General features: G+C 49.7%; 1 protein-coding gene and 1 pseudogene across 1 annotated transcript; one reads left to right on the top strand and one right to left on the bottom strand.

Moving 5' to 3' along the window:
* The first annotated feature begins 2,246 nt into the window (after positions 1 to 2,246).
* Positions 2,247 to 7,909, top strand: LOC123145475 (cytochrome P450 734A1-like; annotated as a pseudogene).
* A 5,311-nt stretch (positions 7,910 to 13,220) lies between these two features.
* Positions 13,221 to 14,040, bottom strand: LOC123145397 (uncharacterized). Its single transcript, XM_044564831.1, has one exon. The coding sequence runs from the start codon at positions 13,709 to 13,711 to the stop codon at positions 13,355 to 13,357; it is 357 nt and encodes a 118-aa protein (XP_044420766.1). The 5' UTR covers positions 13,712 to 14,040; the 3' UTR covers positions 13,221 to 13,354.
* Between the last annotated feature and the right edge of the window lie 1,650 nt (positions 14,041 to 15,690).

Below are 15,690 nucleotides of genomic sequence, written 5' to 3'. Positions count from 1 at the left end.
GTATGAGCACTCCCAGTTCTGAAGATGATCAGTTTAGTAATACAACTCCATATACTTCTTCTCCGTCAGTTCTGAAGGAGCAGGAGCAGTTCAGAAGACATACAGCCACAGCGGGGAGTGGGCTGGGCACTGGAAGTTTGCTTCGGCCGTCAGCCATCTGCACTAAAGAAAGAGATAATATCATCGAAAGTCATAGAACTTGCACTTGATATTCAGTTTGATGCTAAAACTTTAAAAATACAGATCTGTGGTCATCTAACTTGACATCACGTGCAAATACGGTCACAAAATACGCATACGGACATATCAGGGTGCATGGGCAACCACTGTGCAGCAGCATATTGGTACGAAAATTAACAAAAAAGGCCGACTGCTGTACATGTACGATAATTAACTAAAATATCAACAAGGCGGGACTCGAACGCACGACCCAAATTAAGGACACAAGCCACTCTAGCCAACCAACGAACCCTTCACATTCATATTTCAAGTGTGGATAACAAACTGAGATATATTGAACGTGGAGCTTAAATGGCATTTATTTTCGTACCTGTGAGCAGTGGGTTATGCCTGTCATTACACATTGAAAATTAACAGGAAAAAGTGTGACCGCCAGCTCTTGAACAAACAACCAAAGGGTAGCACACAGGACGTTCTAGCCGCTACAACCTACACGTATACACATCTACGGTGAATAACTAATCTTAATGTACTGGAAATATGTAAATATTACGTAAACTACTTATAAATATTGTACATACAAATGATATAACCTATTTTTAATTTTTTTTCATGTATTATTTTAAAAATATTCATATATTTAAATAAAATTTATGAATTATAATTTTTTGCATCATTTAAAATAAATATTTCAAAAATAAAATTACAAATATTATTTAACTTTACAAACATTTCAATAACTGTTCTCGCATTTATAGAGTTCAATTTTTGTATAATTCAAAATGTAAACATTGATATGAATATTCAATCGTGTCTAATATTTGAATTATATAATTTTTCGAATATAAATCATGAGTAAAAATTATACACAAGTGAATAATTTTGAATATTTAGTAAATGTTTGAACCCATTTTTTTGCATAATTTAAATATAAGCCTCGAGTGTGTTATTTTTCTTGGATTCATTAAACATATTTATTTAATAAACATTTTCAATGTCGGTTTAACTAAATATTTTTTTTATATAAATACGCATGTGTATATTTAAATGTTTTTATTTACTAATAATGATCACTTGTATGTCTAATATTCTTGGAACATAAATGTGTTAATGGCATTTACAAATAGCTTTAAAAAATAGCAAGTGCAAAATGGGCCGCAGTATCCGCAAAAATAAGCCGGCAATGGCAATCCCCTTCTGAAAGACACGCATGTACTGTCAGACAGCAAGCCAGAGTGACAGAGGGAGCAAAAACACAGCTTGATTTTTGAAATGTCACTCTGTTTTACAGCTCAGTCAAACCGTCTTGATGTGCAATTAGCCAATTAATATCACTCCCATTGTTTTACTGCTCCACTTGTAAGTACTATGTTGATGGCATTATATTTTATCTTAATGTGTCAACCTACCTAATATGACTTCTGGTCCTGCTTAACGGAATCAACTGTAGCAGTACATGCCTCTACATATTTCAGGTAAAAAAAGACCGGTAAATAGCTTAAATAGGTTGCAGATGTACACTAATTCCTCATAGATGCAGAAAAAAATGGCATTTGAGTTCCACGTTCAATAAATCTAAGTTTGCTATCCATACATGAGATACGAACGGGAAGGGTGAGTTGGCTGGAGTGGCTTGTGTCGTAAACATTGGCAATGGGTTAAGTCTCTGCTCACCCATTTTTTGTGTTAATTTTTATACCTATATGCAGCACAATAAAAAATGTGAGGGTGTTTTGTGCAAAAGTTAGTCAGCCGAGCAACTTCACTCATTGACAGGTGGGGTCATACACCCTGATACGTCTGCATGCGTATTTTATGACCATATTTGCACACGTTGTCAAGTTAGGTGACAAAAAATTCGTATTTTTAAAGTTCTAACACCAAACTGAACATCAAGTGCAAGTTCTACGACTTCAGGTTATATTACCTCCTAAAGAAATATTCTGAAGAGAGCTCCGCGAATAAAACGAGCCGGAACAATGGCCGGCGATGGCTCCGACGGAGTCAACATTGGTTTACTTCCAGCTAAAAAAAAAACATTGGTTCTACTTCTCCATCAGGGGCTCGGAGCCAAACCCCTTTCTACCCATTCCAAATTTCCAGGAATCGCCAAGAAGTAAACAATGGGCGCCGAAGCAGCCCTCCTCCTAGCCGTGCTACACGCCGCGCTCGCCTACGTGCTCGGCGTGCTCCGCGCCCTCGTGTGGGTCCCGCGCCGCCTGGAGCGCCGCCTGCGCCGGCAGGGCATCCGGGGGCCTCCGCGCAGCCTCATCACCGGAAACGGGGCCGACTACGGCGCCCTCCTCGCCGCTCGCCTCCTTCCACCACGCCATCGTCGGCCGCGCCACGCTGCACTACCGCGAGTGGGCGACGCGGTACGGCCGGCCGTTCGTGTTCTGGTCAGAGCCCCGGCCGCGGCTGGTGTTCTCCAGCCCGGAAGTCGCCAAGGGCGCGCTGAACGACTCCACGGGGACCTTCGATAAGGCCGGTAATGGCGGCAGAAGCAACCCGCTCGCTCGGCAGCTCATCGGCGTTCGGCGAGGGCCTGGTGGGGCTCACCGGGGAGAAGTGGGCGCACCACCGCCGCGTGATCTCGCCCGCCTTCAACATGGAAAGGGTCAAGGTGAGAGGTGTTTCTGAATTCGAATTGAAACATTAAATTGGCGGTTTTGCTTGTAAATCACACTAAATGGTACTAGCGACCTACCTAACAGAGAACTGTAAAGAGTAAACTAGAAACAAGATACTCAGATGTACTCCTATGTCTTGCTAAAATCTTACAAAAAAAGGTTTTCGCCTCGCTTTATATATAAGGCAAACCATCGAGCCACAACATCAAGAGTTCACACCACAGACACACACAAAGTAGCACAAACACACGGGTTCAAAATGAGGGGGTTCTGTTGAGAGCGCAGCTCAACAAGCCCTAAATAAAATAAAAGGAGACCAACAGCCATGAAGTGGCTAATCCGGCTTTGGAGGTGGTGGAGGGAGCGGCGGGGCCAAGCAGAGAGCCATGGCACGAAGGCCGGGATGAAGGTGTCGATGGCATCTCGGTCCTGTGGATGGCTAATCGGCCGCCAAAGCTGCATATAGCCACACAAATTGAAGATCGCGTCAGTAGCACGTCGGAGAGGCACACGCTGAATCACAAGCTTATTACGAATCATCCAAAGCATCCAGACCAGCACGCCAATGGCCAGCCACCTAATGTGGCGCATCCGCAACGGGGAGGCGGAGAGCTCCGCGAATAGGTCGGGGAAATTAGTGTTGCACCACCTCCCACCGGCCGCCTCACGGAAGCAGCTCCAAAGGAAACGCGCGGAGATGCAGTTGAATAATATGTGATTGGAGTCCTCGGCCGTCGCACACAATGGGCACATCCCATCGCTCGGGCCATTCCTCTTAAGTACCTCCACCCTTGAAGGTACCCGGCCGCGGATCCACTACCAAAGGAAGATCCTGATCTTCAGCAGCAGTTGTATCGTCCAGATTGCCGCAAGGGGTTCAGGGCATGGGACCGCCGCGATGGCCTGGTAGAGCGATTTTGTGGAAAAGCGACCCGAAGGCTCCAGGCGCTAGGAAATGCGGTCATTCGGCTGCTGTAGCACAATACAGTCAAGAAGCTCGTTCCAGGCAACAAGCTCGAGAGGACCAAACGGCCGACAGAAAGCAAGGTGCCCTAAGTCAATAAGGGCCCTCTCGATGGATATCCTAGGCTCCACCGCGATGGAGAACAAGACCGGAAAGCAGGCCGCGAAGGCGAGATCACCAGCCCATCTGTCAAACCAGAATAGGGTCGACGCGCCGGATCCCACCGAAATGGAGGACCCGATCCGAAGGAATGGGAGCAGCTGGATGATGGATTGCCAGAACTGGGAGCCTCCAGAACGCTGGCAGAAGGCGACGGGCTGTCCACGGAGATATTTGTTCTGAATAATGTCGAGCCATAGGCCTCCATCCCCGTTCGCTATGCGCCACAACCAACATGTGAGCAGGGCAATGTTCATATGTTCAGAGGACATGATCCCAAGCCCACCCTGGTCGTGTGGCTTACAGATCTCGGCCCATCGGACCATGTGGTATTTCTGTTTATCGCCCTCACCCGCCCAGAAGAAACGTGCCTGGAGTGTGGCTATCTCATGGTGAAGGATCTCAGGAAGGCTGTAGAAGCTCATGATGAACAACAACATGCTAGATAGACAGGAGTTAATGAGCATTGTCCGTGCCGCCTTGGACAACCATCTACCCCGCCAGGGTTCTACTCGGTGTTGGAGCTTAGTCATCGTCGGGCACAGCTCCGCCAAAGTCAACCGAGTGGTATCCCCAGGTAGGATGTGGAGAAGGAACCCAGCGGGCAATTGAGGCGATCCACAATACTCTGGCACTCGTCCGGGCCGTAGCCGAGGACCATGGCCGCGCTCTTGTCGAAGTTGATCTTGAGACCTGACATTTGTTGGAAGCAGAGGAGGAGAAATTTCAGATTTGCAATGTCGGTCGCGGAACCTTCCACCATGAGAATGGTGTCATCGACATATTGTACGAGGGAGACCCCACCACCTCCTACAAGGTGAGGGACGATGCCGTGGATATGTCCCGCGGCCTTGGCCTTGTCAAGGATGGTGGCGAGAGCGTTGACCACCATATTAAATATAAAGGGGGAGAAAGGATCGCCTTTGCCTAACCCCACATTGGGTGGGGAAGAAGGGGCCAATCTCCCCATTGATGTTTACTGCAGTATGGCCGGATGAAACCATCTACATGACCCGCGTGACCCACTGGTCATCAAACCCTTGCGAAGCAGAACCTCCCGGAGGAAGGGCCAGTGAACCGTGTCGTAGGCTTTATGAAAGTCAATTTTCAGGAAGACCGCCTTCTGATTTTTGGCGCGGACCTCGTGAAGGACTTCATGGAAAACCAAAACCCCATCAAGAATATACCAGCCTTGGATGAAGGCCGACTAATTGGGATGGGTGACCCGATCGGCAAGCGAGGTCACCCTATTGGCGTACCCCTTTGCCAGGATGCGGAAGATCACATTGATCACGGTGATCGGGCGAAACTGGCGGATGTCCGAGGCCCCAGGAACCTTGGGGTTGAGGGTGATGATCCCGTAGTTAAGCCGGGTCAAGTCAATGGAGCCTACGTAGAACTCGTCGAAGAGAGCCATCACTTCAGGTTTGATGACACTCCAGAACGTCTGGAAGAACTTCACCGGGAGGCTGTCCGGGCCTGGGGCGGAAGTCGGATTCATGCCCTTGATGGCCATCCAGACTTCCTCTTCCGAGAACAAGGCCGTGAGGGCCGCGTTCTCGGCCACCATGATGCGCTGGTGTTCGGCCCAAATATCGGGGGTCTTGCTAAAATCTTGGTTGCTGTGGACTATTATACTGAATGCTATCCTATAATTGGGAACTCTTCTCATAGGGCCAATGAAAATATCCAAATCTTTGCCCAGAGCCCTTTAGCATTCTGCAATTATTTTCCAAATCCATTTTCAGTGAAATCAGGGTATCATTAAACCCTTTATAGAACTATTGCTCTTTTCACTGGTTTGAATTTGATGTTATTAGTGAAGAGGCCGCATGCACACTTATTTCAAGCAATTCTTTCCTGAAAGTGACATTATTTCAGCTAACTTTGATTTGAATTCCATCAATGTGTCAATTAATATTTGGAATGGTATTTATCTGAATTGCTTAACATATACGCAACCGTTGTATATTGATTGATAACATTTGTAACTTAAATGAAACCATTTGCATTAGTAGTTATTTCATGCACAAATTGTTGCTGGCAGAAGCTACTGGAGTAGTTCATGGTCTATGGTGTCTGTGGTCCTTTATTCATTTCTAGATAATCTATGTTTGTTGTTTCTAATGACATGTTGTTGATGTGATCAACAGTTGTGTTCTAAGTAACATTGTTAGTAAAATATTGTTTACCACCAAACTCATTTTGGATTCTTTGTAGGTCTGGATACCAGAAATGTCAGCAATCGCCTCATCCATGCTGGACAAATGGGCAGTCCAAGGAGGAACCCACACTGAGTTTGAGATTGATGCAAGTAAAAAATTCCAAACTTTGAGTTCTGATGTCATTTCCTGTGTGGCATTTGGAAGTAGCTATGAGGAAGGAAAGCGAGTTTTTCAATTGCAAGAAGAACAGATAAAACTTGCCCTCCTTGCAATGAGAACCTTCTACTTTCCTGGCTTCAGGTGTGATTAACTCATGGACTCGAGTTGGGTCACGATTTTCTCTATCAATAAACAATTAGTTTCCCCTACTTGTTCATTCACTTTACAATTATAAAAAAAGTTTGCTTCAGCCATTCATGCTATTCAATCAAACTTTACAGTTGAGGGAAAAATAATATGACCTATTTATTTCTTAGGTTCGTACCGACAAAGAAGAACCGAAGAAGGCATAGCCTAAACCAGGAAATCCGAAGTTCTCTGCGCAAATTGATTGAGACCAATGGAAGGAAGTGTGAGGACTCCAAAAATTTGCTTGGATTGATGCTATCAGCCAGCAAAACAGACAATGGGTTTAAAATGGGAATTGAAGAGATCATTGATGAGTGCAAGACATTTTACTTTGCCGGTAAAGAAACAACTGCAAATTTGTTAACATGGGCAACACTTCTATCGGCATTGCATAAAGAGTGGCAAGATAAAGCACGCGATGAAGTCCATCAAGTATGTGGCAAGAACAAGCACCCAAACGCGGAAAACCTGAATGCTACAGCCTTTTTTTAATTCTGAATGATATCTCATTGGAACATTGTGAATAACACTAGCAATGCTGACATGATATCAGGTAAATATGGTGCTGAAGGAGACCCTCAGGCTCTACCCTCCAGCTTTGTCTCTCAGCAGGACAGCCACTAAGGATGTCAAGCTGGGCAAACCTGACATCCCTGCGGGCATGCAGCTCAACCTGCCCCTTGTTGACATTCACCATGATGTCGACATATGGGGTGCTGATGCGGAGGAATTCGATCCGTCGAGGTTTGCAGATGACAAGAGCTATCACCTCGGCGCGTACTTCCCCTTTGGGATTGGCCCTGCCATCTGTGTTGGCCAGAATATTGCGATGGTTGAGGCAAAGCTGGTGATTGCAATGGTCCTCCAGCGGTTTGTGATTGATGTCTCGCCATCCTATGTTCATGCGCCGATGATGGTGATGACCCTCCAACCCCAGTACGGTGCTCAAGTTCTTGTCCGCAAGATCTGAGCCTTCCATGGCTCTGTATATGGACAACATGCTAAGTATATATATGTTCTATCCTGTATCTCCTGTATTCGTGTGGATTGCGAGCAACTTGGAAGAGGGGGGCGCTTAACTTGTCTGAATTTCGCCTTGAAAGCGTGTGTTTCATATTCCTCTGCATTGTTGTATCATGTAATTACCCACCGAAATAAGTTCGTGTTGTTCTCCGATTGAAAGTTTATGTACAAGTTGTTACACCTAATCAACTGGTCCAGTTGTCGACAAGAAGTTTGAGCTATCCCAATTTTTGAGCATCACAAGAGCAAATCTGAAGATGATCAGATTCAGTTAGCCACATCTCAACCACATCAAATCTTCCCGCCATTTCATCATTTCTTCTTCCTCAAGTTTAGCCCCCTCTCCTACGACGGGTCCCGCACAAACCCTCGGTCCTTGACAAAAACACCGGACGGGGGAGGCCCCGGGAACGCGCGCCGTCGGAGAGGCAGGGGCGGAGATTGACCGGAAAGAATCAATGGAAGAGACCCACACGTACATCTTGACACACCCTTTTCTTGGTTCGCTGAGTCCATGTTAGACTATGTATAGCTTCTGTACTTATGTACGTATTGTAACACAACCATTATATATAATGAGATAAGCCACCCCTAGAGGGTTGTGCTGATTCCCCAAAATTTATTGTCTTACATGGTATCACGCTAGGTTACGATCGCTTCCGCTTCTAAACCCTAATACCCGACCGCCGCCGCAGCCGCCGCCGCCTTCACCGCAGCCGCCGCGCCACCGATCGCGCCGCCGCCATGTCGAGCGCCGCCACCACCGGTTCCACTGCTGCGGGCTTCCTCCCGGCCTCTCTTGCGGCTCTGCTCAACCTCCCGCTCGATGCCGTCTCCGTTCCGGCTCCGATCGGGACAAGGAGCATCGGCTCCGTCTTCTCCACGCCGCCGGCGCCCTCGCTTGGGCGTGACCTCGTAGTCCACACCGCGGCGCCGCCGTCCGCTGCGGACTCCGCAGGCGTCGTCCCGCCGCTCCTGCCGCAAGCGGATCACACCGCCCCGCTGGCGGGGTTGGCGGCGTCCGCCCCGGCCGCGGCCTTGCGGCGTCCGAACCGGCCGCGAGCTTTGCGGCGCCCGCCCTGGCTGCGGTCCCGCCTCCTCCCGCATCGGCTTCGGTGCCTCTGGCTGCCTCCATGGTGTTTGCACCCCAGGCAGCCTCCTCGATGGGATCGTCTTCGCCGCCGCCGTTTCACTTCGGTCATCTCATCACCATCAAGCTCTCCGCCGACAACTACATCTTCTGGCGTGCGCAGGTTCTCCCGCTCTTGGGGAGTCACTACCTGCTAGGCTACGTCGACGGATCGCTTCCCTGCCCACCCGCGCTGGTAGACAGCGTGCACGGTCCGGTCTACAATCCGGCCCATCGCGTCTGGACGGGGCAGGACCAGGCGAACCTCTCCTCCATCCAGGGGTCGCTCTCGCCGGCAGTTGCCGGCCTTGTTGTCTTCGCGAAGACGTCTCATGAGGCCTGGACCATCCTTGAGCGCACCTTTGCAGCGCAGTCCCAGGCTCGTGTCTCTGCACTCCGTCGTCAGCTTGGAGAGTGTCAGAAGCTTGACTCCACTGCCACTGAGTTCTACAACAAGGTCAAGGGCCTCGCCGACACATTGGCCTCCATTGGACAGCCCCTCACCGACTCCGAGTTCAACTCGTTTATTGTCAATGGTCTTGATGAGGAGTATGATGCCTTAGTCGAGATCATCAACGAGCGGGGCAACTCGACACCCATGCTGGCACACGAGGTTTTCTCTCGGCTCCTTCTCACTGAGCAACGGGTCGAGACTCGCCGCACCAGGGGCACTGGCTCCCTCTCGGCCAACGCCGCCACCAAGGGTGGCCGCTCTTCTTCATCACCCCGGTCTCCCTTGGGGCTGCCACCGTCGCCCGCCTCGGCCCCCCCACCTACTGCGACCTTACCGGGGGCTGGCGGTCCACGTGTGTGTCAGCTTTGTGGCCGCGATGGGCACTGGGCCTCCAAGTGTCATAAGCGCTTCCAGCGAAGCTTCCTTGGTCTTGGCAATGACGGCAAAGATACACGCAACAATGCCCGTCAGGTCGCCATGGCTGATCGTCCCGCGCCGCAGAAGCAACAGGGACACACTCAGTCCTACTCCATCGATCCACACTGGTACATGGACTCTGGGGCGACAGAGCATCTGACCAGCGAGATGGGGAAGCTTCACACTCGTGAACCCTATCATGGCTCCGACAAGATCCACACCGCCAATGGAGCAGGTATGCACATCTCTCATATTGGTCAAGCATCTCTTCTCACTAGACATGCCAATAGGAATCTTCAGCTTCGCAATGTTCTTCGAGTTCCATCTGTGACCCGTAATCTTCTTTCAGTTCCTAAACTCACACGTGATAATAATGTGCTTTGTGAATTTCACCCTTTTGATCTTTTTATTAAGGATCGGGGCACGAGGGACATTCTTCTTAGTGGGCGGTTGTGCCAGGGCCTCTACCGTCTGGAGCATCCTGGCGTCGCTCGCGTTTTCAGTGGAGTTCGGGTCTCTCCGTCACAGTGGCATGCTCGTCTTGGTCACCCGGCCACACCTATTGTCCGTCATATTTTGCGTCGTCATGAGCTTCCTAGTTTGTCTAGTAATAAAGATGTAGCAGTGTGTGATGCTTGTCAGCAGGGGAAGAGTCATCAACTTCCTTTTTCGGAGTCCAGTCGTGAGGTGAAACATCCTTTAGAACTTGTGTTTTCAGATGTATGGGGTCCTGCTCAGACTTCTGTCAGTGGTCATAATTACTATATCAGTTTCGTTGATGCTTATAGTCGCTTTACCTGGCTTTACCTTATTAAACGCAAATCTGATGTGTTTGATATTTTTGTTCAGTTTCAAAAACATGTTGAACGTCTTCTCAAGCACAAAATTGTTCATGTCCAGTCGGATTGGGGGGGGCGAGTATCGCAACCTCAACTCTTTCTTTCAGTCGCTTGGGATAGCTCATCGTTTAGCATGTCCACATACACATCAGCAGAATGGTTCAGTCGAACGTAAGCATCGTCATATTGTTGAAGCTGGTCTTACTCTTTTGGCCCATGCATCTGTTCCGTTTCGGTTTTGGAGTGATGCTTTCACCACTGCATGCTTTCTCATCAACCGTACTCCTACTCGTGTTTTAAACATGAAGACTCCCATTGAGGTTCTCCTTAATGAACAACCTGATTATACCTTTCTCAAGGTATTTGGGTGTGCTTGCTGGCCGCATCTTCGTCCATATAACAAGCGCAAGCTTGAGTTTCGTTCTAAGAAGTGTGTTTTTCTTGGCTATAGCTCTCTTCATAAAGGTTACAAATGTCTTCATGTTCCCACTAATCGTGTCTATATATCTCGGGACGTCGTGTTTGATGAGCATGTTTTTCCCTTTGCCAACCTTCCTGTGTCTACTGTCGAACCACCATCCCTGCATTCATCCTCTGTTGCTTCTGACCAATTTGATGATGTTGCATACTCTCCTTTGCTGTTACCTAACCATGGTGCAGGAACCGGACGTGGAGCTCGTTTGGAGCTGTTGGAGGATTCACCATCATCATCGTCGTCTTCTGGTGGGCACGTCGATCGCCCTATGTTGCATGGCGTCGATTCGCGTGCCCATGCATGGTCACCCGACGAGCCCGTCGCGCCGAGCATCTCCACTGCTCGGTCCGCTACGCCAGCGATCGCCGAGTTTCCAGCGGCTCGGCCTTTTTCGCCAGCGGCCGCCGAGTCGCCCGCGGCTCGCCCGTCACGCCGTCTTCGCCTGCGGCTCGGCCCGTCACGCCGTCTTCGCCCGCGGCTCGGGTCCTCACGTCGCCTTCATCCGCGGATCGGCCCGCGACACCGGCCGCGCCACGGCCCACTATGCCGAGCTCGCCAACGGCCCGGTCTGTGATGCCGGAGTCGCCAGCTGCTTCGTCTGCTCTGCCGGTTTCGCCGGTGGGCCGGCCTTCTTCGTCGACCGAGTCCGAGGCTACCGTGACTGGCTCCTCGTCACCGGCTGACTCGTCAACGTCGCCGTCCTCCAGCCCGTTGCAGGCTGCTCCGTCGACCTCGGTGGTTCCTGTGTCCCGACCACATACACGCAGTCGCAGTGGCATTTTCAAACCTAAGGAACGTAAGGATGGTACGGTTGCTTGGTTGGCTGCTTGTTTGGCTGCTGCTGTTGCGGATCCATCTTCTGAGCCTCGCTCATATCAGGCTGCCCTGCGCATTCCACATTGGCGAGAGGCTATGGAGCAGGAGTTTCATGCTCTTCTTCGTAACAAGACATGGACTCTCGTTCCTCCACCACCACGGGTAAATGTTATTGACTCAAAATGGGTATTCAAAGTGAAGAAGCATTCGGATGGATCTATTGAGCGTTACAAAGCGCGACTTGTTGCTCGCGGTTTTCGGCAGCGTCATGGTCTTGACTATGAGGACACCTTCAGTCCTGTCGTCAAGCCTACCACTATTCGGCTTCTTCTCTCCATTGCTGTTTCTCGTGGTTGGTCACTTCGTCAACTTGATGTGCAGAATGCTTTTCTACATGGATTTTTGGAGGAAGAGGTTTATATGAAACAGCCGCCTGGTTTCTCTGATCCTGATCGTCCTGACTATATCTGTCGTCTTTCCAAAGCACTATATGGTTTGAAGCAAGCTCCTCGTGCCTGGCATGCCCGCCTTGCCTCTGCCCTTCGTGCTCATGGGTTTGTGCCGTCCACTGCTGACACTTCATTATTTCTTCTACAGAAGCCAGAAGTCACTATGTATCTTTTGGTATATGTCGATGATATTATCCTTGTCAGCTCTTCTCAGTATGCTGCTGATGCTCTTGTCTGCTCTCTTGGTGCTGATTTTGCGGTCAAAGATCTTGGGAAGCTTCACTACTTTCTTGGAGTTGAGGTCACTTCTCGTGCTACTGGTCTTGTCCTTACGCAGAAGAAGTACTCCTTGGAGTTGTTACAAAGAGCTGGCATGCTGAAGTGCAAACCGACCACCACACCCATGTCGTCTACCGACAAGATAACAGCTGTTGATGGTGAGCTTTTGTCTCCTGCGGATGCCACAGAGTACAGGAGCATTGTTGGTGGACTTCAGTACTTGACGATCACGAGACCAGATATCTCTTATGCTGTTAACAGGGTTTGTCAGTATCTTCAGGCTCCCAGAGATACTCATTGGGCTGCTGTTAAACGCATTCTTCGTTATGTTCAGTTCACCCTGACATTTGGTATGCATATTCGGCCGACTTCCTCTCGGGTCCTTTCGGCCTTCTCTGATGCAGATTGGGCTGGTAGCCCAGATGACAGGCGATCCACGGGGGGTTATGCAGTATTCTTTGGCTCTAATTTGATCGCCTGGAGTGCTCGGAAACAGGCTACTGTGTCACGTAGCAGTACTGAAGCTGAGTACAAGGCTGTGGCTAATGCTACTGCAGAGATTATTTGGGTGCAGTCTTTGCTTCAGGAGTTGGGTTTGTCTCAACCACAGCCTCCTATTCTTTGGTGTGATAACATCGGTGCTACATACCTTTCTGCAAATCCAGTATTTCATGCCCGAACGAAACACATTGAAGTTGACTATCACTTTGTACGGGAACGTGTATCGCAGAAGCAACTCCAGATCAAGTTTATCTCATCTAAGGATCAACTTGCAGACATCTTCACTAAGCCTTTACCGCTACCACAGTTTGAGGCTTGTAGGCGCAATCTTACCCTTCTCAGTTCTTTAGAAAGTGGCTAAGATTGAGGGAGGGTGTTAGACTATGTATAACTTCTGTACTTATGTACGTATTGTAACTCAACCATTATATATAATGAGATAAGCCACCCCTAGAGGGTTGTGCTGATTCCCCAAAATTTATTGTCTTACAGTCCATGGCCTGCTCGTCAGATTTCTCGCGCGCGGTTAGTTGGCCGGCCGCTCGAGGCCCAGCAGCCGCCGGAGCTCCCGCGTGGCCGAGTCCTCCACGGTGGCCGGGGCTGCCGTCTTGGTGTTGCTGAAGCGCGGCAGCGGCAGCGCCCGCGGCGACGGCGACATGACGCCGAACGCTGGCCCGGCGTACGCGGCGTCCGCGGTGGCGGGCGACACCTTGACCCGCACCTCTTGCGGCAGGGGCGACGCCGCCTGGGCGCGCCGAGCGGTGCCGCGGCGCCTCCTCGCGGCCGGGCGCGGCGACCGCCTGGAGCCGGCGTGGGCGTGGGCGTGGGCGTGGTGGCGGACGCGGGTCAGGCAGTCGTGCGGGCGGAGCACCTCCGTTCCCATGGCAGGCGAGAGACAGCCGGCCGACGAGCTTTGTCTCTCTCGCCCGCGCTGCGCGCGCGCGTAAGTGCTACGTACTACGCTATGAACGGCGTGAGCGGCGAGGGGAGGGCGAGGAGGAGGGGGGCTTGGGCGAAGCGCGCGTGGCAGCTTCCACCCCCTCTCTCCGGCGTCCCGCTAGCTTATTGGGTTGCTCCTGCCCCTCTCTCCTCTGGCTCGCTTTAAAGGCATGAGGCGGTGGCGGTTGCCTGGTCGGAGAGTGGGATTAACGGACGAAGGCGCGGAGGAAGAGGCTGCAGTTGCGGGGCCGCCGGAGCACCGCTCGTTTTCCACCCTCGTTGAGAGTGGCGAGAAGCAGCGCGCACAGCGGGCCGCGAGAAACGTTGCCCATATATATGACTGAACTTCACAATGGGAGCTATGTGTTTTTTTTTGAGACAGGGTGCATTTTAGGGTGTGTTTGGTAAAATGAATGGAGGTTGCATGAGCTCAAAAGTCCCCTCCTCGATCTATTTTTGAATGTTTGGCAGCCTGCACGGGGCCTCCTCGGCATACACGAGTTCAGCCCAAATGCCCTCTTAGCATGCACGAAGAAAGAACACACCAACAGCCGTTCGTTGGTCAACATGCATGAGCGAAGCGAGCGACAACATGTTTTAAAAAATATGAATTTCTAAAATAAATAACTTTTAATATATGTTTTGAATACCAAAAAATGTTAAAATTTGTTCAGTTTTTCAAAAAAAAATATTGATATTTTCAAAAAATTGTACCCATTATCAAATTTTGTTGAAATTTTCAAATTTTGGTGTTTAAATTTTCAAAAAAAATCAGAAATTTAAAGCCGGTTTAAATTTTAAAAAAATCGGATGTTTTTTTTATTTTTTTGGTGATTTTCTAAATTTGTTTCAATTTTTTTAAAAAAAATCAAGCTTACAAAAAACTTCAGAATTTCGAAAAATGTTTTTTTTCATGTTTCCAAAAATTGTTCACAATTTTGAATTTTTTTTGTTCACTTATCTGAAAATACTGGTTGCAACGGTACCGACGGGTATGTCTAAACAGATGCAAGCTGCCAACACAGAGTCTCAGCTTAGCATTTCTCAGCACATACACCGTTACCAAACAACAACAAATGCATGTACTCAATATGTATCAGAGAAAAACAAACCATGTTAGGATGAGAATGCTACCAAACACATCCTTATATACGAATAGTGAACCAACACAAATGGGCGAGCGCACCCAACGACATATGACAACGAACAATACCGTCCGGGCAGACGTTGCACGCAAGCGCCACCCCGACGCATGACAGGTCCATCAAACGACGTGCTGCCGACCCGGCCTCTTGTCATCGCAAAACATGCATTGATGGACCTCAAAGTCGGGTGGCCTCACACTCTGCCCACAACCATAGAGCCCTCTACAAGCACTCGTCTGGCCTCACAACAGTCGGGCCCTCGCCCACAACCGGCCGACGCGAGCCAACTAACCCGACACAGGCCAGCAACGCGGACAAGCGGTCCTGGCCACCAAACCACACGCGGGCGTCGAGCGATTGAAAACACCATGCGACGGTGGCCCGTATGGTAGGGTCACCTATTATAGGTAGGGTCAAGGACCTGACATCTAAGCCTTATCTAGGGCCCCATACCATCGTTGGTAGGTCCCTAGACCATAGGCGCATTCGGATGCGTATGACAAGAAGTCCACTCGGACGCACCGACAGCACTCGGACGTCTTCCCTTCAGTCGACCCAACCACCACCACTCGGACAAGGAAGGCAAAGGGGCGGCGTGGGGACTGCAACGGCCGAGTAGTCTTAAGTCGGGGTTTAACCATAGTCATGGCTACCGTTACCTGTAACTGTCGTAATTGTGACTGTTAACACTAGTAAGTGTCGTAGTTATACCTATTAAACCACCCTTTAATGTAGGAGTAAAAGGGCCGCGGCGTATTCTATAGAAGCTCCCCTCTTC

Source organism: Triticum aestivum, chromosome 1A, assembly GCF_018294505.1.
Source record: "Triticum aestivum cultivar Chinese Spring chromosome 1A, IWGSC CS RefSeq v2.1, whole genome shotgun sequence".
Lineage (NCBI taxonomy): Eukaryota > Viridiplantae > Streptophyta > Magnoliopsida > Poales > Poaceae > Triticum > Triticum aestivum.
The sequence above is the reverse complement of the archived record's forward strand: the minus strand, read 5'-3'. Positions and strand labels throughout refer to the sequence as shown.